General features: G+C 37.7%; 1 protein-coding gene across 3 annotated transcripts in view; it reads left to right on the top strand.

Annotated features, from left to right (window-relative positions):
* Positions 1–13,760, top strand: part of LOC130555841 (phospholipid-transporting ATPase ABCA1) — a 136,304-nt gene extending 122,544 nt beyond the window's left edge. For all 3 annotated transcript variants that reach the window (XM_057336360.1, XM_057336350.1, XM_057336368.1), the window contains exons 45-50: positions 309–450; positions 586–720; positions 3,777–3,880; positions 4,236–4,328; positions 11,465–11,708; positions 12,675–13,760. In XM_057336360.1, coding sequence (XP_057192343.1) covers positions 309–450; positions 586–720; positions 3,777–3,880; positions 4,236–4,328; positions 11,465–11,708; positions 12,675–12,773 — 817 coding nt within the window. In that variant the 3' untranslated portion in view covers positions 12,774–13,760. The remainder of the gene's footprint in view (positions 1–308; positions 451–585; positions 721–3,776; positions 3,881–4,235; positions 4,329–11,464; positions 11,709–12,674) is intronic.
* Positions 13,761–24,020: the final 10,260 nt, after the last annotated feature.

The following is a 24,020-nucleotide window of genomic DNA, read 5'->3' on the forward strand; positions in this document are numbered from 1 at the left end:
AAAACACATTGGCACAATAATAGTGTGTTGCTATGCGGTAGCCAACGTATTCTAAATTATTTTAATACTTTCTGAGTTTCATTTTTGCATAGTTACTCTTTCTGAAATAAATGAGGTTAGTTTTGAGCTGTTTATTCTAATATTAAACCCCATTTTTAAGAGTCACACCTCAAGTTTCATGAAGAGATGTGACAAGGAGATGAGATGCACTTTTGTGCATCTGAAAGTTAACTGATGGACGAACATGCTTTAATCCATGAAATCTTGTAAACTCAGAAATGGTTTGAAACTTGTGTTTAATTTTCCAGCATCCGCACTGAAATGCAGTTGGTTCAGCAGAATATGGGATATTGTCCTCAGTTTGATGCCATAGACGACCTTCTGACGGGACGTGAGCACCTGGAGTTCTACGCTCGACTACGAGGTGTTCCGGAAAAAGAGGTCGCCATGGTAACAAAGACGTTGATCTTTATATCTTAGCTTGTCTGTCTATATAGAATGTCTGTTTGCTCATCTTGGCCACTTGCACAAATACACAATCACACAAAGTCAAGATGTAGAATGATATTCTCTCTCTTTTTTGAGGTGGCTGAGTGGGGCATTCAGAAGCTTGGCCTCGTGAAATACTCAGAGAAATCTGCTGGAACCTACAGTGGTGGGAACAAACGCAAACTGTCCACCGCCATGGCTTTGATTGGCTGTCCTCCTCTGGTCTTCCTCGTAAGTCACACCCACCGTACCAAATCACATCATCTGTACTGTACACACAGTCAGCATTGTGTCTGAGGCACACGTTTGGTCTGTTGAATTACACGCACGTTTAAAAGAACAACTGAACTGTAAGGAAACCCTATTAAACAAAAAATAATTTGCAAAGTGTGTGCTATGTGTGTACTTTAAAAATTTTACAAATATTTTTTCCCAAATTATATTTTTTTCTTTTTTCAATTTCTTTTTTTCTGAATTCTATATTTTACATTTTTTATTTTAAAATAGTCATATTTGGCCACATAAAAAAGGCTGTTAAATGTCATAGTATTTATCAGAATATTGTACCGTTTTTTAACATTACTAAATATTAAAGTACATACTAAAGTATTTAATACAGTTTATCAATTTATTGTAGTTACAGAATTTTAAAGTATACTTTATAGTACTGAAGTATGGAATGCAGTAATTGGTTTAAGTTAAATAGACTTTTATTTTGGCGGATCATTGTGACGACATTTGAGTGTGTTTCACAGTAGCTTTTCTCAGATGGAAAAGGAACATTTGCTTAAAGTAAACTCCCAGAGCAGCTCTGGACATGTTTATGTTTGTGTCTATATAGTAAGACACAGATGTTGAAACCTTCTCAAGTGTAGTACATGAAACTGTGTCACTCATTCACTCAAGGAGATTATATATTTTAAGTCATCATGAAATCAAAATGGACAATTGTTACGCCCCGTTAACACCGCCACCGACTGGCAGCGACAGAGTGACATGAACTCATTAATTTCAATGGTAGCTTAGCGACATCCTGCGACACGAGAGACAGTGACCACTGGCGACAGGAAGTGGGCGTGTCTAGTAACACAACACAGTTGAGATTTGCTCAACTTTATGCAAATGATGGGTGACTTTCAGGAGCCACTACAAATAGGAGTAAAGTACTGGAATTCACGTCATCCATCTCCTGTCAGTTACTGCAGTGTTTGCTTATAACTGTTACTAGGGCAACCAAAGCTGGGAACGCCTTCTAACAACACACAGCGACAGTCTTTCTGATTAATTCGTTTTAAAGGTCCAGTGTGTCATTTTTTTGAAGGATCTATTGACCGAAATGCAATATAATAAGCATAACTATGTGTTCATTTTGTATGTGTTCATCACATCAACATGTGTTCATCTCATTCGGGAAAGAAGCGAAAACCTGATGACATCTTAGTCCTGTGTCAGACTCCGTAGTGCTTCGAAAGGGAGGGGTGGAGTGAGCCGTTGGTTGCAATTCGCAACCTTGCCGCTAGATGGCACTAAAAATCACACAATGGTCCTTTCAAATTTCCCATATTTCATGATATTCCAGATTATACAGTGAATGACATCACAGAAATCATGGGGCCTTACATTTGAAGAGGATAAATTCACAACAACATTTTGAATACGTTGCAGCAAAACAAATCTTGCCCATCAGGCCACCCGTAGTTTTGGGTTCTAAACCAGCTAGCTAGAAACCAAGCGGCTATCCTGATTTTGCCAAGTGGTTGATGTCTTTAGGACAACATCATGTTGACCCTGGGACAACATTTAAATCAACCAATCAGATTTCCGAAATAATTTTACAGTTATTTTAAATTTAATCTTACAACCAGGATTAGGTGCTTCTAGACCATTGTTTCTCACTCATCATTTCCCTCTGATTTTAGGGGTAAGTTATGGTTAGGGTTGGGGTTTGGTGTGGGTTAAGGCTTTATTTATAAAAATGTTGTCCTTAGGTCAACAAAATATGTTGCCCTGAAGACATCAACCACTTGGCAAAATCAGGTCGAGCAGACCAAGCATAGGCGATTTTGCATAATGGTAATTTTAACCATTACATATAACCCCAAAGCAACTGTGCGCTGTAAGAATGAAAAACCTTATCTTTATAAATTGTTTCACTTCTGAGGACATCACCAACGGGAGGTTTTGTCAGATTTAGCCAACTTCTGCGGACAGATTTGTCCACAAAGTAAAGCTAAGTAAACTCACGCACACACACATGCACTCGAGTGAACGTCCTTGAGGATTAAGGATAAAATGAAGAGCGGAATAATGATAGAGAAGATTAAAGAAGAGCAGAACAGAGGGCTGAAGGTGACTCTTGGGACGTTTTTAATGTATTTCCAGCTAGATTTGAAATTCCACACACACCCTCGTCTGTTTGCTGGCATTAAAATCTCATTCTGCCTGACGGAGGCTCATATGAAATAATCCGCGTTCATAACCTGCCGAAGAACTCCTGAATCACTCGCCGACGATGCTAATTAACGGCTGAATTATAGGCCTAGCGCTCACCGCGCGTCCGAGAATTGACAAGGAGAATTGTGCTCTTTCATCCGTTTCGTGATTGTTCCGTGATACAGGGTTCAAGGGTTGCCTGTGAAATGTGCAGCGCTAGTGACTGTTTGAAATAGCATTCAAACCAGACTATTTTTAATGTAAAGTAGCTAAAGCCTGCTTGAAAAATTGCTAAACGCCATTACGCTATACAACGCTATTAGCATATTCATGATGCAATGAGTCGTATTGGCATTCTGTTTATTGTAGGCACTTTGTTTTGCTTTTGACTCATAGTTTCTGTTGACAGACAACAGAACAAGTATGAAATAGTGAACCATTAACACTAGGCGCATAATGAACACTTATTCTACATTCCTACTGTTTCTGCAATACAGTATTATGTAACACTTTAAACTATGCATATTTGCAGTATGCATGTGATGTCTGGATGATGTATTACATTTGTCAACATGCAGCGTAGAGCACATCACATACTGCACTTCACAATGCAGTGCATTTTCTTTCCATTTCAAGTGTGACAAATAAACCAAAAACAATATTATTACAGTTTTGCTCTGTGCAAAACAATAAAAACATTTATGCTCTTACAATAGTAAGCAGCACACAGTACTATAGTATGCATTAAGCAGTCAGTATCATGTGTATTTGTGTTCACGGGTTGCGATGAGTTTTTTTTCTTGTCAGATGACCAGTGTATAGTTTGTAATTTGTGTGTGTGTGCGTGTTTGCAGGATGAACCCACCACAGGTATGGACCCCAAAGCCAGGCGTTTTCTCTGGGACTGTATCCTCAGTGTCATCAAAGAGGGGAGGTCTGTTATACTCACCTCACACAGGTAACGCACACACACAGTGTGTTTTCCACTCATCCATGTAAATCGCTTAAACTTCAGATTTTCGGAAAGCTTTTGTCATGTTTGCGTGTAAAATGCATCAGAAAGCCAATGGGCGTGAAGTCCGAGAACAGCTAGATCTGTTCGAGGACATGCTAATGTGTCTATTTGTCTTGCAATTTGGCTGGAAATAAGATTGTTGCTGTTATTTTGTCTCGGCGGCTGTGCCAGGTGAACGACTTTCAATCGGTCCAGTTTGAATTGTGGTTAGAGGGGAGCTTCACTGTGAGGAACATCCAAAATGAGCAAAAAACAACCAGCGTTATACCTACGTAATGCTTTCTTTCTCTCATTTCAGTATGGAGGAATGTGAAGCGTTGTGCACTCGCATGGCCATCATGGTGAATGGCCAGTTTAAATGTCTGGGCAGCATTCAGCACCTTAAGAGCAGGTGAGTTTGTGTTGTGTCTTCACTTTCTAGACTGTGGTACTTTTTGTACCTACTAGAATAGATGATTAACCCAGCTGTGTCTGGTTCCTCCCAAGATTACTCCATCATCTACCATTTTACCTTTTCTATCTCCTCTTTGCCCCGCCTCTCTGAAACACGCAGATTTGTTACAAAGCTCATCGCTCTGAAAAGCGAGGTGTGCTATGATTGGCCAGTTCACCAGTGCGTAGTGATTGGTCGAAACTGCAAGCGTGTGACGGAAATGTAACGCCTCTTACCATATTTGTAACATCAGGTTCCTCTTCAATTGTACTGATAGGTACGCCCACCTTACTTGAGTATACATTTGGGCGGTCTTAGTCAAATCATACTACCAACTGACGTAGATTTGTGGGGGTGTGGCTACACGAGGCGTTTCAGGCAGGTCTGGGTTTTCATGCATTTAAAACTATAAGCACTTCTGATATATGGACATATATTATTTAATATGTTGCGTTATAATGTTTTGACTGGAACGTTGTTCTACAACTAAAAAAGATCCAGGATTACATCTTACCAGGCATAAATGCTGTGACTGGGAGATGTTTTTACAGCATTATTTTCTGTAACGCCTCTTTGAAAAGGGGTCGATAGTTTAATTATGTATATTAGACTTGTTTTTTACCAACAATCTTGGATTTATTTCCTCACTGAGCTCATGTCAATGTACCAAAATGCATACAATTCAGTGTTTCCCATAGGATTTTGACAGACTTGTGGCGCTGGTGACGTCACAAACTAATTAGCATATTTGTGACGTCATCACGTCGTGTTAGTGTTAGCATTTCTTTGACGTCTCGAAACAATTATCATATTTGTGACGTCATCACGTCGTGTTAGTTTTAGCACTTTTTTTGACAAGAAAAAGTTGACAAAAGCACTTTTTTGTAAAAAAAAATGCTCGCAGCGTTTGGTTACAAATAGCAGCCGAACGCCATGACTTTGCACACGAAGGCAGTCCAGAGAAACATAGGCAGCGTAACGGAAGTCTATTTTAATTATAAACAGAGAGCGTCTTTGCAATAACTAATCACATATTTAAAAACTACAATACTCATTTCTCGATAGAAATGCAATCAGAAGTTGTTGAAAGTGAAAATTAAACCATTTTATTTTTTCGAGCTTGAGCCTTCTCGACTAATCACGTACCTCGCGTGTTGGAAACGACAGGTCTCTGTCATTGGTTAGCTGTGAAAAAGGAGCTTGACGTAGGGTGTTTTTTCAGAAAAGTCGAACTTTACGCTCTAAGCTGCAGGCGTTGGCATTTAAAAAAGCGCTCAGGACGTTATTTGGATACACGGATTACTCAATAGGATTATAATGTAAAACAGACGCTAGCAGCTTCAAAAAAGAAGTCAAGCCTGAACATGGCTGTATTTTACAACGGGATGCCACCAGCAGTCACTTTAACCCCTGCTAAAATTCTGATTTATAACGCAACATCATCGGACAAAATCACAATACAGTACATCTACATTAAAGAGCGGCTATATGCCGTTTGCACTTTCTCGACAATGTGTTACTGTATTACGAACGTTTCTTTGATTTTAAATGCAAGTGACAGATAAATACGAGAGGCCAAGGGCACACATGGAGCTCATCGGAAGAGTGAAAATTCCAACAAATCAGGAAGGAGAGATGACGCGTAAGCGCTGTTTATCCACTAGTTATTCGATCACAGATACTGTCATTAGCACGGATGGATAAAAAAAAGTGACGCCAAATATACTTGGGCGGCCATAAATATACCTGAGTGGACCGCCCAAGTAAATGCATTGTATGGAAACGCTGCAGTTCATGAGGGGGCATCATTTGGAAACTTGTGGAAGAGGGTCGGTGTCTGAAGTGCATAATGTCTTTCGATGCTGCCTTTCCATGCAGGTCCCTACATTTCGAAACGGTGTAAATTTGTATTTTACAAATTGACAAGTGAACAGCATGATTTTAGTTCTGTTAGGATCACTATCAACTTGCATAGAGTTTAGATTGGTGGTATGGTTCTGTTCTGGCAGCATGCATGAATAAGAGAAGGGAGGGTAAACGTAACAGAACAAGCACATGCCATTAGTTCATAGTGACATTTAAGTGACATAATTCAATGTAATTGAGACTTATTAAGAGCAGTATCGGAAAGTCGAGTCCCGAGTTAAAATGTGAAGTGGAGTTGGGGATGGAGGTGGGTAATTTGTTCATGAGCAACGCCATAAGCTGCTGATAGCTGAATTAATTTTAAACGGACTGGAATTGACACGATACACGCAGAAATGCTGATTAAAGGCAAAACTGGAGTGCTCTGTTATTTTTTTTGCGTGGCTGTATTTATATAATTCACTGTTCTCTCTCTTTCTCACTTTCTTTTTCTCCGTTTTGCGCTGTGATGAATGATTCTGAAGGTGTGGGCATTAATGAGTGAAGAGGAAATTAAGAACTGCTCTCCCGATCCACCCCTCTCCCTCCCATCATCTTTCCTTTTTCTTTTCACGCTGTCTAATGAAGCATAGAAGTAGGACAAGATCTACAGTTCTCCATCACCCCATCCCTCTCTTTCTCTCTCTCTCTCTCTGTCCCTTTCTCTCGGGACATTTTTCATTTTGCCCGATGTGTATGTGTGTTTATTACATCACTTTATCTTCCTCTGTGTCCTTTCTTTCTTGCTCCTGTGGCGTGTTTCTGCTGCCATCTTTAGGGCAACATCATTCCCGCTGTGCTCCCATTTACAGGCTCCCTGTGTAGTGATCATTGCTCTCTGCACACTGAGCAGGGGACATCTGTGTTCGCTGTACTTGACAAACAGTGATTTTGAAGTTTTGCATCGTTATCAGACACAAGAAACACAATATATATTCATGCATAGTTTACATGAAATACTTAAAAAAAAGATGTCCTGTGCTATGAAATGCTCGTATTCATCTGAAACTATATCACAGAACATCATAAAAGTAAACTTTTTTTCAATTCCATATTAAAGCTTTGTAGATATCATGTTTATTTATGTAACATATATAAAATTATAGCAACAAATATGTATGTGTATTTATATTATGTAACCTGTGCTGAAAATAATGGTATTGTAATGGTCAGGTGACCTGGGTCCACACATACGCACACACGCATGAACACACACGCACACACACACACAGTCCATTATCATTGTATTTTTATTGCTCTAAGAGCGAACGCTAACTCCTACAAAATCATAGTGATGCCGAGTGTGTTCATAAACTTAAACCTTTAAGTAAACACAACCGCCTCCATCAGCTCCTAAATAAACAGCTGTCCAATAAAGATGCCTGTAAGACTGTCAGTCACCAATCAAATCACTCCATTACTAGAGTCATGCTGCACTTACAGGAGTCTATGCGAGTGTCTCATCCACTTAACTCCCGAGCCTATGTGTACGTGTAGAACTTTTGTGTCTTTGTTCTTTAACAGGAAGAATAAAACCGCCTCTAATGCACTGCGGTAATGTAAAGAGGCGAGAACGTTTTTTATGAGACCCGTTACATTTTCCCAACAATCTACTGCTTCACACTTTTCTCAGAATATAAATTGGCATATGCTTTATCACACATATGCACTCTGTCGGAGGGAAACAGCACATTTATGCAGAATGTAGAAAAACAAACGTTTCTGGGACAATTTTGACAACCATTGTCACTGGATTTTTTTCTAATTTAAGGTCTATTTTCTGTCCCGATAATGGCGCAAATTTGTCACATTTTTGAGAACTGAAAATTGTATGTTTGCAGTGTATATAAAGCCCATTGGGAAACCCCCGGCGCCTGCGTGGGAATGGTGGAATAATGGTGTTATTTTCTGCTGAGAAGGGCAGTATGACCTCAGCTACTATATTAAGACTGACCTGTATTCAACAGCATAAAACACACACAGATACACTGATGTAGGACATACGCTCATAACCGTTGACGTTAGAGAATATGAAATGATTTAGGGGGCTTTAAGTACAACATTAGAAGACGAGTGCAGTCAGTGTGTGTCCTGCTGTAGACACAGATGTCTCCTGGGTTTGACTACAGCAACATCAAACAAGATTTGCATTCTTTGATCATTTTGAAGTTTATATAGATTGGAATAGTGTTTAAAAGTTGATATTGACGGTTTCATCGGATGCACGCGTCTGACCCAAAGTTCATTTCTGGTCTATGTTTGGTTGTAATATAATAATTATAAATATAAAATAAATTGTTATGAGTTGTTATGAGTTGTTATTTCCAAAATGAGATATATATATATTATTATATAATAAATATATATTTTTTATAATTTTATTGTATATTAATTGTGTTCAATTAAATTAAAAATCAACAGTTTATGATTCTATGCAGAGTTAGGTTTGTTTACGTTGTTGCTGCTGGAACCGTCTGTTTAATGAAACAAAACCGCAATTGCTGTTGGTAACCTTTCAGGTGTGGAATATGAAAAAGTTGATCACCCAAAAAATTCTCTCATTATTGACTAACCCTCATGTACAATATAAGACTTTCTTCAGCTGAACACGAACTGACTGAAATTTGCTAGCTCTCTTTGTCATGCCTTTGTTTGCTCTCCAATTTTATGAAGCTCCAAAATGCACATCCATCATAAACGTAATCCATACGACTCCTATGGCTTAATAAATGTTTTCTGAAGCAAAATGTGTTTGTGTAGGAAAAACATTCATACATCAAACTTTATTTGATAAACTGTAAACATTGGCTTCCGGCTAGTGACCGTACATGTATTAAAAAGATAATTAAGTTCTTACGTTGGCATGATCTCTGACCTCAGACGATATCATTGTCGTCAGAACAATTAGAAACGAACAACTGTCACCAAAAAAAGAAGACACATAATCTTAGAATTAAAGTTAGAATTAAATTGTAGTAGTTGATTTTCAAGGTGGTGACAAACTTCTATAAATTGCTACTTTCGGAACGGAACGCAGAATAAACATCAGATTATTTTTGGAGCCACTGTATATGGGCCATTCTACAGAATTGGTGCAAAATCAGAGTTGGAAACGTCTTGAAAAAAAAAAGTTTTTTCCCAGAATTTTTTATGTATGCGAATTGTATAATATCAAAGGTACACATTTCTAATTGTGCAGATAATTTTCATATTGTAATTTCAGGAAGTTTTGGGAAATTCTTCCTCTCCCCAAATTTTGTGACTACCGAAACACAATAATATTAAATTTAATAAGGATTATTCTTACATATTCAAATTTTGTTTAAATCTTCTTTTTAAATATATTTTTTGCTATTTAAAAAAAAATGTTTCCATATGAAAATCAATAACAGTTACAATTTTAACAATATTTCAAGAGTAATTTATGAGATTTGTTGTATTTTGAATCCAATCTTTCTTTGAAATCGGTATGATCAATTTTATGGCTTTTGCAAAGTTAAGGATTCATTAGTTTATATATACATTAAATCAAACACTATCAAAACATCTTAGTTGATCATTTAATATACTTTATTTTTGACAAAACATCCCATGTTTCGGTCATGACACACACATTTTCAGTAGTGATGGTAATGTTTTGGTAGTGATCACAATATTTAATTTGCACAGCTGAATCAGACTTTCAACATTTTATGTTAATACAAGTAACTAACTATGTTGCACATACGCAGCCAGCACATATAGCAGACACACATCTGACAGTAAATATCTAATAGAAAACCTACAGCTCACATACTATATCACTACTAAAACATACTAATGATTTGTGTAACTGTACAGAGTTTTGTATATTTCCCCAAATAAAGGATTAAGTGTCCCTTTTTCTCACTACCGAAACAATTTTTGTCACTACCGAAACAATGATACGTTTCGGTTGTGACTGTTTTGAGCCTAGCTCTAATATGTTAATCAGCCCATGGTTAGCAAGCACAGTTCTGAACAGATGTACACACATAAAAACTATTTTTTTTGGAATAACGCCCAAAAATGTTTGCTCAATTGCAGAAAAAAGATGTTTGGTAGTGACGTTCCTTAAAGTTACACACAGATTTTCTGATTTTTAAACACATTTACTTCAAAATGATAAGACCGATCTACTCACCATTTAGCTATTAGAGAGAGGGACACAGTAATCATTCTTGATCATAAATGTAGGGGTGTGGCTAAAATCAGTCTCAGCCAATGGACTAAAACATACACTGTTTCGGTAAATCTGCGACATATTTTTTTACATGAAGTTTAATCATTTAAAAATAAATATATTTTTGAACTTCACTTTTTTTTAAAACATCAAAAAGATATTTTTAAAAACAACAATTGAAAAAATGCATAAACAAATAATATATTTTTCTTAAGTTGAAATATAGGGGTCTGGGTTCGGGACACCCACCTCCCGATTGAAAGTACCCAATAAATGATGATTTTATATATATTAAGCTTACTGATATTCTAAATATTATGGTGGGTTTTGAAAGATGATCGAAGGATCTTAGTAAACAACTAAGATTTGAATGCTTTTTAAATGTGTTTTTGTTATGTGGGACAGCAGTTTGAATGAATTCTGTAGAATGGCCCATATACTGTATGGAACACTCAAGTGTTTGTATTTTTACTGTTCTCATGCCTCTGTTGTGTTGGACTCAGTTTGTTGGAATAATGTTATCACAAGGCTTCATGGCTCATTCTCAGCACAAATTAAACATGTCACAACTTACTGAAGTAAAAATAGTGCTAGATGTATCCCTGACTCCAAAAGACCTGCTTTCTCCTTTGAAAATTGTTGCAGTTTAGTTGCTCGTTGCTTTGTGGGGTCATGATGTTTTTTGATGTTCAAAAACTTTGTTTTAAATACATGTAAAGTAAAGTGCATCAATTTATGGTAAATTCCCACAGAATCAATTGTAATACCTCGGTTGATTTCCCTGAAAAGTGTAAACAGTGTTGCCTGTCTGAACGTCCCGACAAACAACCCTGATCACATTTGTTTGAGGCAGACATACCTGTTTGTGACAAATTTAACCAATATTTAATAGGGGAGTGTGTGAGAAAGCTGTTGGAAAACACTTATTTTATAATCCCGTGAAAATTACATGCCTCACCTGTAAAGCTGACAACTGTGTCTGTTGCAGGTTCGGAGACGGTTATACGGTAATTGTGCGTGTGTGTGCGGATCAGACCGATCTGGGCGTGGTGGAGACGTTTATGCGGGACACGTTTGCCAGGAGCGTTTTGAAAGAGAAGCATCACAACACGCTGCAGTACCAGATACCGCAGGGAGAGGGCGCTCTTGCACACATCTTCAGCCAGCTCAACATACACCAGCACACTCTGGGCGTAGAGGACTACTCGGTGTCCCAAACTACACTAGACCAGGTAAAACACACACACATCACAGACTGCTTCAGCCTGACATTAAGAGAAGCAGCAGATGGCTGAAAAATGAAGCTTCAATGTGAGCGACTCCTGCAGAGATCTTTCAAAGGTCAACCGTCCTCTGTACTAAAACGAGAGCAGCCATGAGACGACAGAATACAAATACAATAATCTAAAGTAAATTACTAAATTGTGATTTTTTTATTTGTTACACTACTTTTATCCACCTTAAAGGGGTCAAATGACACAGCTAAAATGAATATTATCGAATACATGAATTCGCGCCATATGACCCCTTTAAACTACATTTTTTGGGAATGGAGAATTAAGATTTTTTATACATAAAGAATTTTAATTGGACTGTAGTAAATGTCCCCAGACAGAACATTATAAAACTCGTTGGCTTGAGTGTGTGGATTTTTTCAACCAATTAAATGTCTTTTTTTATTATTCTTTTAACTTTACTTAAAGCTTTACTGAAGGTTTTTATAGTAATTTTCTGAGTGGTGTGTCCACCCCGCAATGTCATGATACTGCCCCTTTAATTGAAGATGTGTCCAATGTAATGACATTACTATTTTGAAGGAAAACACTACTCGGTGTAAAACTGTGTTGTTTAATGTCTTATATTAGTTTAATGATGTTAGTAAGGCATAGACAAACACAGTGTCCACCCTGTTAGAATATTATAGAGGGAAATACTGTGGAACCTAGCAAAAAATGTACATTACATATTAAAAAGACAAAATCATGAGTATAAATTCAGAGCTATTTGGCTATGCCAAATATGCCAAATGACACAACAGAGTATGTCCACCCCATCATGTCAGTTAATGCACCAACAGGTAATTTAGTTTTTTTTAGGGGTGGAAATGTTATATTTTACAACCTCTTGTTCTCAGTTGTGGCATTTCTTTCTCATTACTGATTTCTCTTTCTAACTCTGTCCGTGTCTGTCTCTTTCAGGTGTTTGTAAGTTTTGCACGGCAGCAGCGTGATGAAGAGGACAGAGCATTTGAAAATGATGTGGATTTGAGTGATGAGATGCAAACATCGGCCACTTGATTCAAACCAGCATGGGCTGCTATATGCACTTTAACACATTTATTTATTTATTTAGGGTAGTTTCAGAATCTACATGAATGTCAACATTAGATTTAATGATTTTGTTCAAAACAACTCATACAAGAATAGAGCCATCAAAAAAAACTCAGGGGTAATTTTTAGGGAATATTTCAACAGATATTTAGACAAAGGTTATTTTTATGAAAGATTTAAATGTTTAACATTAAATACTCCATATAGATTTAATATTTTTGCTAAATTGTAAGCGAAAAATAAGCGGTACTGTATAAGTGAAATGTTTGGACAAACCTTTCTTGTAGACAAATTTAAACTGGGTATATGTACTATATGAATTACTTCACACTACTATTTTAATTTAAAACATTTAAAGGATTGAGTTGAGGCAAACAAATCTACAAGTGTGGTCAGCTCATGTAAAAGTGTTTGCAAAATCTTCCCATGATGCACTTCAGAAGGTCGGTTAATAAAATGACCAGTGTGAGCTGTGTCTAGACTTATACTTCAGTTTAATTATAATCAATTCATAATAATCAATATTATTATTCAATTGATGTTTTCATCTTTCTACACAGGAAAAAAATCTTAGCATCACTATTTAATTACATTACACCTTTAAACTAAAGATTTGTTTGCTTTAACGGTTTTGCTTCTGATGTAATGCAGTACAAAACCTGAACTATTTAAAATCTTTTGGGTGGTAAATATCCACAGACTATGTTCATGTGGATTGATGTCAGATCGTGCTCATGAGAGTGAGGTCATATATGCGTTAAGAAATGCAGAGTAACATTCATACCTCACGGCAAACACAGATCCCGGCACTTACCAGCTCTCAATCCTGTCGTTTACTCTGCATTTGTATTCACTCCCAAGTCTCTGTGAATCTGCTACTGAGATGTTTGTTCTGCTTATTGCTTTACGTACACATTAAACATATGCACACTCTGCTGAGCCCCCCGAGTTTCATTTCCCAGACCCTGTGTGCTTTTCTGCACTTCACTCAGTTCCACTCATTTCACCTGTCTTACTGGAACGTCTCCACTTCAGACTGTAATAATAAATAAATAATATTATTATATGAATAATATGTAGTGTTTGTGTCGTATAAGAAAGTTGTTCTATGACATCGCTATAATGGCACTTCATGCAGCTCAATTAGAGCATTGCGTTCGCTCAGATACACACAGATAAGGATAAATGGATAACTTGAATGGGCTGTGAGTCGCTTTGGATAAAAGCGTAAATGTAATGCAAATTTGCGCAATAATATGAACAGCACGGAAAGAAAGAGTAAACGGGAACTAGCCGAATGCAGAAAGTGATATTACAGACACGTTATGAGTTCTTTTTCAGCATCATTTACTGTATAGAAAAGAGTAACGTTCTGCTAAAAACCAGTGACGTGCGGTCAGTGGAGGCAGAGCCTCACTTGTCATCATGAAAAAACTAATAATGATAAAATAAAATTGAATAATGGAAACTTGTTCCGCGCTATAAATTTGTTTTCTGTGTGATTCCAATAATTTTATAATTTTTATAGTCAAAATCGCTTAATTTGCACATTTCCTGCTCAGATAAACGGGAGAAATGCGACGTGCGGCAGCGACGAGGCGAGCCTCACCTCGGACTGCACTATCACTCACACACTGGGTTGATGCGTGCAATTGGCGCGTGCCTGTTGCTGTCTCTCTGTATGTCGCCAATAATGTTTGCAGGCACGTTTATTATACACCCTCACTTTCAACAGTCTGGCTAATATCTTTCATGAACGTGTGTGACATAATTAGCCTTGCTAATCGGACATAAAACCGCAGTAAAAAGGCACAAAGTGAGGCAGACAGTTACCGTGCCGCAACTGAAGGTGGCAGATATGAGCCAAACAGTCAGGATGACTTTTATAACAGTGACGGAGAATTTCGTGAAGAAGGATAGGCGGGTGGACTTCGTTTATAAATAAAGGTAAGACCATAAACGGTTTTCATTGTAGACAAAAAATAGGACCAGACCAAAAAAAAACAATTAAATGTTTAAAAACCAAATGTTGACCTTAAATAGAAAATTCTTTAGTTTTTCCTGTTATCCGTTTGTTGGACATACTGTCTGTATTAAAACGATTAAAGCATCAAAACGAAAAGCTTTTAAACAACTAAATATTTTTTTAAAAAAATGTACACCACTCTTTCATTTGTATTGTAATGTATGATTATGAAATTAATTGTGAAATTGCAACGTGCAACAAATTTAGAAGTGCGCGCGCGTGTGTGCATATAAAACATAAACGGTATTCAATGTGCATGCTGGCAATTGAATAGTGAATAAGGTACTATTTTGGGCTCATATATTTGTAAATCTGACTCTGAAGGAGTAAGTGCCTCACCAGCCATGAACCCCACCGCACGTCACTGCTAAAAACCACCTTTTGAAGAAAACCCCATACAGGTTTTGAATGACATGAGGTGAGTATATTGTACGTTTCATAATGTGAATCAAGTCATTTTAAGATGAACATGTTTTAATGGGTTATTTTGGGGGGTTTAGTTATTGTGCATCAGTCTTGCCAGATTAAAAAAATATTATCCTGCTTCCCTCAGACTTCAGGTCTTTCAGAGTTCCAGAGCAGCAGGTTTTAGGGGCGGTATTGAATCCTGGTTTTTGTGGTGCAGAAGGTTTTAGGTTTGGCAGCAGTCGCAGGCCGTCCTGTTGGCTCCAGGTCGACATCAGAAGTCCGCAGATGATGGGTTGAGGGTTATTCACTCTGCATGGATACGGATGTTGTTTGGTTCTCTGCTGTTTATCCAAGTCGATTTGAGTTAGATATGCTAAAAAAATCTGATTTTAGCTGCCTGTCGGAACACAACCATAATGTGACACATGTGGTGGATTTTGGATGTCTGCCTTATTAAATACATCAGCGTTTGTCATTCAGTGGCACACATGTTTTATATAAAGCAAGCGTTCTGGATTATTACTTTATTACGTTCCTCTCATTGAGCTGTGCTGCTTCGAGAGAGTCGCTTTACACTTCACTCTTCTCATTTATTTGTGTATCGAGTTCATTATTATTGTGGTGTAAGATAAATATTCATTACAGCTAGAATGAATAAAAACGTAAAATAAGGTTTCTGTGAGGATTAGGGGATAGAAAATATCATGACCTCAGCATACTCCTTTCCTTGTAATGGTTTGAGTAACAATATGTTTGTCATTCAAAACTGCTGAGCGAAGACAGTGAATAATATGTGAATAATGTTGCTCCTGAATAATGCCCTTATTATTCATTGAAATGTTTCCGTTTTTCGAGTTATATTTAAAGTCTCAGGAGTTATAGGGTGTCCTCATGTTGCTCATAGACTCTATGTTCTCTATGAGAGAACAGCTATTGGAATTCTGGGAAATTGGGGTGTGGAGTTACGCAACAAAGTCTGTGTGCGGAACATGTTTTGAGTCACGGCAATATTGAGCCAGTAACAACACTAATAATGACGTCGGACAAAATATTTGGCATTGTAATGTTTTACCTCATGTTCATCTCTCTCTCTCTTTCTCTCTCTCACAGTCATTATCTGGTGAGTAACACCAACAAACACAAATTTAGACATCAAATGGAACGTACAGTATGATGCCAGGAGATTTGCTTACTGCTCAGATCTGCTCGAGAAGTAAATGTGGCTTTAATCATTTAAAGAATGTTACTGTAATGGCTTAAATGATTTTAATATGTAATGTACTGTTCACCTCACTGTGATTTGTTATTTTCAAGCGACTTGTTTGTGCAGTTTAAAGATGTTTGTAATGTTTGGAGTTCAGCAAGCTGTTCGTGTTTCTCCCTCCTGTCCTCTCACACAAACACACACACACATACAGTACTACACACAAACACACAGTGTATTCTGTCCAGCTGCACACAGGGCATCAGTTCTGCTTCCTGCCGCAGGGACAGACCTTACGCCTCAGAGAGAAGCTCATTACAGCCTGAATTCTCTCTCTTCTTTTACTTCAACCTTTGTGTCCTTCTCTGTCTTCTCTCCTGTGAATTTAGACAAAGCACAAGTTTGAAATAAAAGCAGCTGATGTTAAAGAATAGCTCACTCAAAAAGTAAAATTCTCTCATAATTGAATTACCCTAATGTCATTCCAGACATATGCTATATGACATCCTTTCTTTCTTTAATTTGAACACAAAGATGTTTTTAAAAAATATCCATGAATGGGTCCCAAAAAGCCCCCAAAAGCACACAATCCACTTTTAAAGGGATAGTTCACCCCAAAATCTGTCAGCATTTTTTTCACCCTCATGTTGTTCAAATCCTTGCATGACTTTCTTTCATCTGTGGAAAACAAAAGAAGATATTTTGAGACGTCTCTCGGTGGTTCCCAGTCAATACAGTGCAAGTCAGTTTGGGCCAGTGTTGTTCAGTTACCGACGTTCTTCAAAAAATGAAATGACTTAAGGATAAACAAACGATGAGAGAATTTTCTTTTTTGGGTGAACTATCCCTTTAAGAGTGGTAAATTCCTTCATGTCTCATGACTAGTTGTATAAGTTCTGTATAGTATTGATAAGGAAGTGATGGATATCATGATATTTTGTGCGGGCTGAGATTTCTGCAGATTTGTGACATCACGAGGCTCTGGCGACAGGTAGACATGTGTTTTATTGCTGTATTAACTCTAACAAACGCTGTTTGGCTGGATGATTGACGCACAAGTTTCTGACTGATAGCTGTGAGTGTGGTCTTGTTTGTCTATCCTCTTGGGTACCGACTTCTTTTGTCCCCGTATTGTGAAATCCAGCTAAATAATGAAGACCAGTCAGCGGTGCCCATGAAGTAAAGTGAGTAATAAATATACTAAATGATGTTTGCAAATGCAAATGTAAAAAGTCCCCACGAAGATACAAAACAAATTGTGTGTGTGTGTGCATGCGTGCGTGTGTTTAACAGCTGTGTTAGTGTGTGCTGGTTGCCCTTCTCACAGCAGTCACTTTGCCCACCTGCTAGATACTGTGGTGTCAGGGTTCACAGGGCAGGAATGAAGGTTTCCAGAGCAATCTGTTCTCCCTCCCCATCTCACATTCTCTCTCTCTCTCTCTTACACTCGTGTTCCATTTGTCTGTAAATGTGCTAATGTCTAATCCAGATATTAATGTGGATATAAGACCAGATAGATGAGAGCGAGAGGGGGGGTCAGAAAGGTGACGATGTCCTTGACCTGTGATGCCTTTTACTGTGTTTGTTTCCATTCTGTTATAACCATCACAGTTACTTTAGAATTGACTTTCCCTCTACAGTATTTTTAGAGAGTGCAACCCCAGTTGGAAGTTGTCATTGTAAAAAGCTTTTAAAGCAACACTATAGAACTTTTGGTCACGGTTCCCCCATGTGGTTGACAAGCGCAATTGTTTGTTACTAGTGTCTTAAATAATGTCACTGTGTAAGCTTTCCCGTGGGCAGCACAATACACGTGAATTTGTTTACTAAGCTAATGGAACTGGCGAACGCAGAAACGTCGTTGGGAAACCATGTCGCACTTTTCCACCGGCAGGGGATGGGCAGGGCTGTGCGTACCGACCCGAACACAGAACTGTGGTTGTAGTCGCTATGAGGCTGTTCAGGTACTAGTGGGAGTAGAATTCCTCAAGTTACGAGTTGTTATATCGCTGAAATCATTTTAGAGACATTATTTTAAGGTAAAAAAAATACAAAGTGTTGCTTTAATAAGCTGAAGCTATGCCTGTTATAGTTTTCATATGATCAGGTATAGACGGTTTCAGCAGCAACAACATAAACAAACATGATGTGGCCCAAACTTAACTCCAGGTAGACCTACAAAAAGTATGAATATAAATGAATATTAATATAAATTAAATATAAAATACTTTTGTATACCACTAGCCACTAGACAAACCGATACCAAACACAGACCGGAAGTTAACTTCGGGTCAGGCGTGTGCAACTGATGAAACCGTCTATTGATTATACAGTGTTATTGATCAGATTTAAAAAAAGATTTTGTGAGGGATATAAACATGCATTTTGTAGGATGCAGGGCTTCCATGGCAATGAGTGGTTTTGTTGGAATGTTGGAGAAACGTTACTCTTAATCTTAGGCTGCAAGATAACAAAACGTGAGCGATGTCATGGGCTTTGAATAATTTCTGAATGCGCATCAACTTCCGGCTGAGGTAATGATCCCACTGACCTTCCAACAACATCTAGTGTTTTTAAATGATCACTGGCACTCGGACAGACTCTAGTGGCCTCGGCAGTAACCAATGAGCTTATTTTTCACAATGAGGAACTGTCAAGTCATTGACCTACTCAGATCTGATCCAAAGCCACATGTCGCTCATGCAGATTCTCAATGACAATAGGGAAATCATACATTTTTGACATTACTAAATATTTGATTGGCTAATTCATAAAGCTGTCAACGTTTGCTGAGAATGCAACACATGAGCAAATTTTAGGGTGCGTTCACACTAGCAGTTCGATTCTCGTGGTTCTTTTAGTCTGGACCAAAAAAGAAAATGATACATTTAGTCCTGGTCCTCTCAACCTTGACACTGACATTTTTAACACTGAACCTAAGTCTATTTAATCTAAAGGCATAAGATAAAGTCACAACCTGATTGGTCATCTTTTATGACATACTTTGCAACATAACTTACCAAAGATCTAAAACAATGCTGTGTGCTGGATTAAATGTGGCATTATACATGTCCATGCCGAGATCTCGTAAAGCGCTCATAAAGAGTGAGATATGAATTCATCCTTTGTACACATAACTAAGTTCTACTGCAAGGAGACGTCCTGCTTCATTTAGATGTTGGTCCACGTTGCATTCATAGTTCCATCAAAACACACCAGAGTTTGTTCAGAAGCAGACAGAGACAATCTTTTTAGTGGTCTCAGTACGGTTGTTTGGTGCACACCAACGTTTTGATGGCAGCATACACACACTTGTTAAAAAAAGCGGGCTAACAGAGCAGTCGCACCAGAGTTTGTTTTAAATGAACCATAACAGAACTCAAAATCACCTAAATGCTAATCAAAACTAGCCTTCCTAGCTAGTACTCCTATACCTAATTTCTATACCTAACACCTAATTTCTGTCATGCATTATGCAATATGCACAATTACTACTATTAGTAATAGCAGTATCAATAGTAGTAATAGTAGTGACCATAAACAATGTTTTTATAAATAACTTAATCTTACCTTAAGAATGACCATCTATGAACAAAATCCTTCCACCTACAGCATATAAAAAACAATTCCATAGCATCATTTAGCGCAATTTGGCAATCCTGCCAACCAGACAGGTGTGTACACGTCCTCAAAGAAACGTTTACATTTATTCATTTAGCACACGCTTTTATCCAAAGCGACTTACAAATGAGAGGGCATTCGTAACATTTTGTCCATGAGCTATAAACAATACTTGTAGATTACCAGGCCATGTTTACAAGTAGGATAATGGCTGAGGCAAGGGAAAATTTACCAACAAAAGCAAAGTTTTTTTAAACAGCTAGAAAGTAGATTTGAATAGATTTTTTTAATGCTGTGACATACACAAAATAGGTTATTCAGGTTTGTTCGTATTTTTGATTTGTGTTCACATTCAGTTGGATGTCTAAGCCTACTCACACTCCTCTGTGTCTGTGCTGCCTCGTTAGCATGCCTGTAATCCGCTGAACGTAGACATACAAAAACATGAAAGTGCTACTTCACGCTTGAACCTCGCTCGAATTGTGAAAAAATCCCCTCGTATGAATTTATATGCGGCTCAGAGCGCTTTTTAAAATAATCCTACTTAATTAATATGTCAAATTGACAGCCCTGCTAATAAAACAAGAACACATGAATTGAAAATGTTTTTTATTTATTAAATTGTTTTGTCCTTCTAAAACCTTGTATATCCACATTTTTCAGGAAATGGAAAACCACTGTACTTTTTAAATGATTAAATACTGTTGTTAAATAAAGTTTGATAATTTTTATTGGTTAGATATTTGCAAAACCCAGCGACATACATAAGGGGACTAATAAAAAGATTTATATAAAAATCGCGAAATATTTTCTGGAGGACAGTTTCTCGGGAAGTCACATGCATATATATTTTCTACGGCAACTCAAGAGAATCAAATACACAATCACACACATTGACAGCTAAGTAACTCATGAACTGTGTCGTAATGCGGTTTATGTTTGCAGAGCTTTTGTTCATATTTCAGTGAGTGTCACGTGACAGGTAATGTTGGAGACTGTTAGTCTGTCAACTCTCTCCTGGCTTTCAATCTAAGAGTGTGACAAGATTTCAGCAAAAACAGTATGGCGCCTCAACCAAAACTGAGCTGTTTCAAGTCACATAGTGGGATGACACACAAACACAATTTCAACCCTGTGTGTGTTGATTAAGAGATGAGGAAAGTGTGACGGCTCTGGGTGGAGGATGAAAGGGCTGACTGATCACTGTACACAACATTATTGTGTGTTGTGTATTTCAGGAGGTCTTCCTGTGATGCATCGTGTGTGGATCCAGTGATGTATCACTGCAGCTGTACCTACTGGGAGAGAAATGAGGTGTGTGTGCTCACGTATGTGTGTTGCATCGTAATTTGGTCTTTGTCGCACAGATGGCTTCTTGGCTCTGACTGGGGAGGATTGCTACTGTTGCCAGGCGACCGGTGATGCAAGGTCAAAGGTCATACAACTGTACACAGCCAAGTTGGGACAAGCCAGTCAAGGTTAGACAACTCATATGCTTAGTTTGGCTTCAGTAAACCAACTCCAACACTCATTAGCATTCTGCCAAGAGAGAAACAAATGAACACGAATACAAGAGATAGATGCTGCCATTTTCTTACATTTGGGTTGTGGAGCAGTGTCATCTAGTGGTGAGTGAGGAACTTTGTAGTAAATCTTGTTGATGACTAGTCTGTGCTTCCTACTTTGGTTTATGGAGTGTCCAACAACAAGTTTACGTACATACACGGTGTAAAAACACTTTCATTTTCTAATAATAGCCAGTTATTATTACCTTACTTCTTGATTGACTCTCAAATGATGTGTTTGGCGATTCATCTGTCTAACCCTCTCCTTTCTGTTAGCCTACTCTGATCTGATTGGTCAAATGGTCTAGTCTGCTGTGTTTGGTCTACCGCGTGCAATGTCGCAAATGAAACATACGCGGGCATTGCACCGAGTGACGCAAATCTGACCCGGAACTGAAATTAGAAAGACAGACGACTCGTTCACATGATTCAGAGTCAACTCCGTTTTTCCCAAGCCAATAACTTTTAAATTTGTTCACTTTCGGCTTTACAATTTGGCAGACTGCTTACATTCACACACAGCAACATTACACACTGCATGAAATGTCATTTTAAGGACACTGTAAAATGTATTCTTTAAATGATTTAAAAGTGTCATCGCATCACACATTTAATCAGTTTTAGACTATGGTGATGTAATTTATAAGCTTGCATCCACATATTTATTGAGATAGATCTTACAAATGAATAATAATGAATAATAACAATGATTAATTTAATGGTAATTATTATAGACAAGTGAAAGACCATTCTTGAAAATGTATAAAAGAATTGGAAGTAAATGATTGACCTGATAATCAGCTCTATTTACATTTATAGACTGTTTCAAAGCAACAACATGAACAAAGGTTACTGCGCATGCTCGCTTTTGTGGCCCGAACTTAACTTCCGGTAAACATCCACAAAGAATAGAGTTCCTGCAGATTATTTCGGAAAACACGCAAGAAATAACAAGTAAATTACATTAGCTAGCAAGTTAAAAGTATGACTAGCCAATAGGGGTGTAACGGTTCACAAAATTCACGGTTCGGTTCGATATGGCACAGTGGTTTCCCGGTTCGGTACGTTTTCGATACAGCAAAAAGGAAGAAATGCCAGAAAAATTTCCTTGATTTTTTTCACATTTTTATTTATTAAAACTAACATCATAAAGTATGATTTTTTTACTTTGAACAATGAGCTGACCCATCTTCTGTGGTGTATTCTCAGCAGCATATAAAACAAAAAAATGAAATGTAATTTTGTTGTAGACAGACACAAATACAAAGTAAAGAACAATTTTTATATCTGTTTTTACTCAATTTTTAGGTTTTTCCAGAAAGATGAACTGAACAAAGGAATTGTATAATCATAATAAAATATAAAACTTTTAAACTTTAAAGTCTATCACACATTTGTGTTTTTTACTTGGCCAGTCATGTAACTACAGAGGCAAAGTAAATAATAATAGGCTATTGAAATCATTTAAATGTGCAATTATTTAATAAGAGATCACTTGTGTAATATATGCATTAGACATAAACACTGACTTTACTAGTGTTGCTTATGTTTATATTTTGCCAGCACAGTTCTTATGCAAAATAGTTAGTTATTAAGATCAATTAAAAACACATGCAGAAATCCACAAGAAACATTTATGAATATACTGACAGAAAAAAGAACAGAACGGTACGTTTTAGAGAAGATGTTTATTGCACATATCTTTTGATCATTTTATATTTCTTCCTATAATACAACATATAACACGTACAAAATGCATTTGACTGATGATCCGGGAAGTGGTCACGTAACGTTAAAGACTCGGACTCGAAGACTCCGCTACAGGCTGCAGGTTTGCCTGCGGAGCTACCGTTTGACAAAAGAACAAAAGGGCTCGGACCCGATGACTCGAGAGACGAACTAATCATTTCTCTTTCCGGTATAAGGACTCGGACCCGATGACTCGAGAGACGAACTAATCATTTCTCTTTCCGGTATAAGGACTCGGACCCGATGACTCGAGAGACGAACTAATCATTTCTCTTTCCGGTATAAGGACTCGGACCCGATGACTCGAGAGACGAACTAATCATTTCTCTTTCCGGTATAAGGACTCGGACCCGATGACTCGAGAGACGAACTAATCATTTCTCTTTCCGGTATAAGGACTCGGACCCGATGACTCGAGAGACGAACTAATCATTTCTTTCTTCGCTCGGATATAAGCAGATGGTTGTCATTAATGCAGAATGTTTACATTTCAACATAGACTATGATACGTCCTGTACATCGTTACGCTCAATGGAGTCATTATTCGTTAATAGAAGAACGAAATGGATCTCTTGCATGTCTATTGAGACAGGGACCCAGATGACATTTCAGAGAGAGAGACGAACTTCATTACTGTTTCT

The sequence above is a fragment of the Triplophysa rosa genome, linkage group LG1, assembly GCF_024868665.1.
Source record: "Triplophysa rosa linkage group LG1, Trosa_1v2, whole genome shotgun sequence".
Lineage (NCBI taxonomy): Eukaryota > Metazoa > Chordata > Actinopteri > Cypriniformes > Nemacheilidae > Triplophysa > Triplophysa rosa.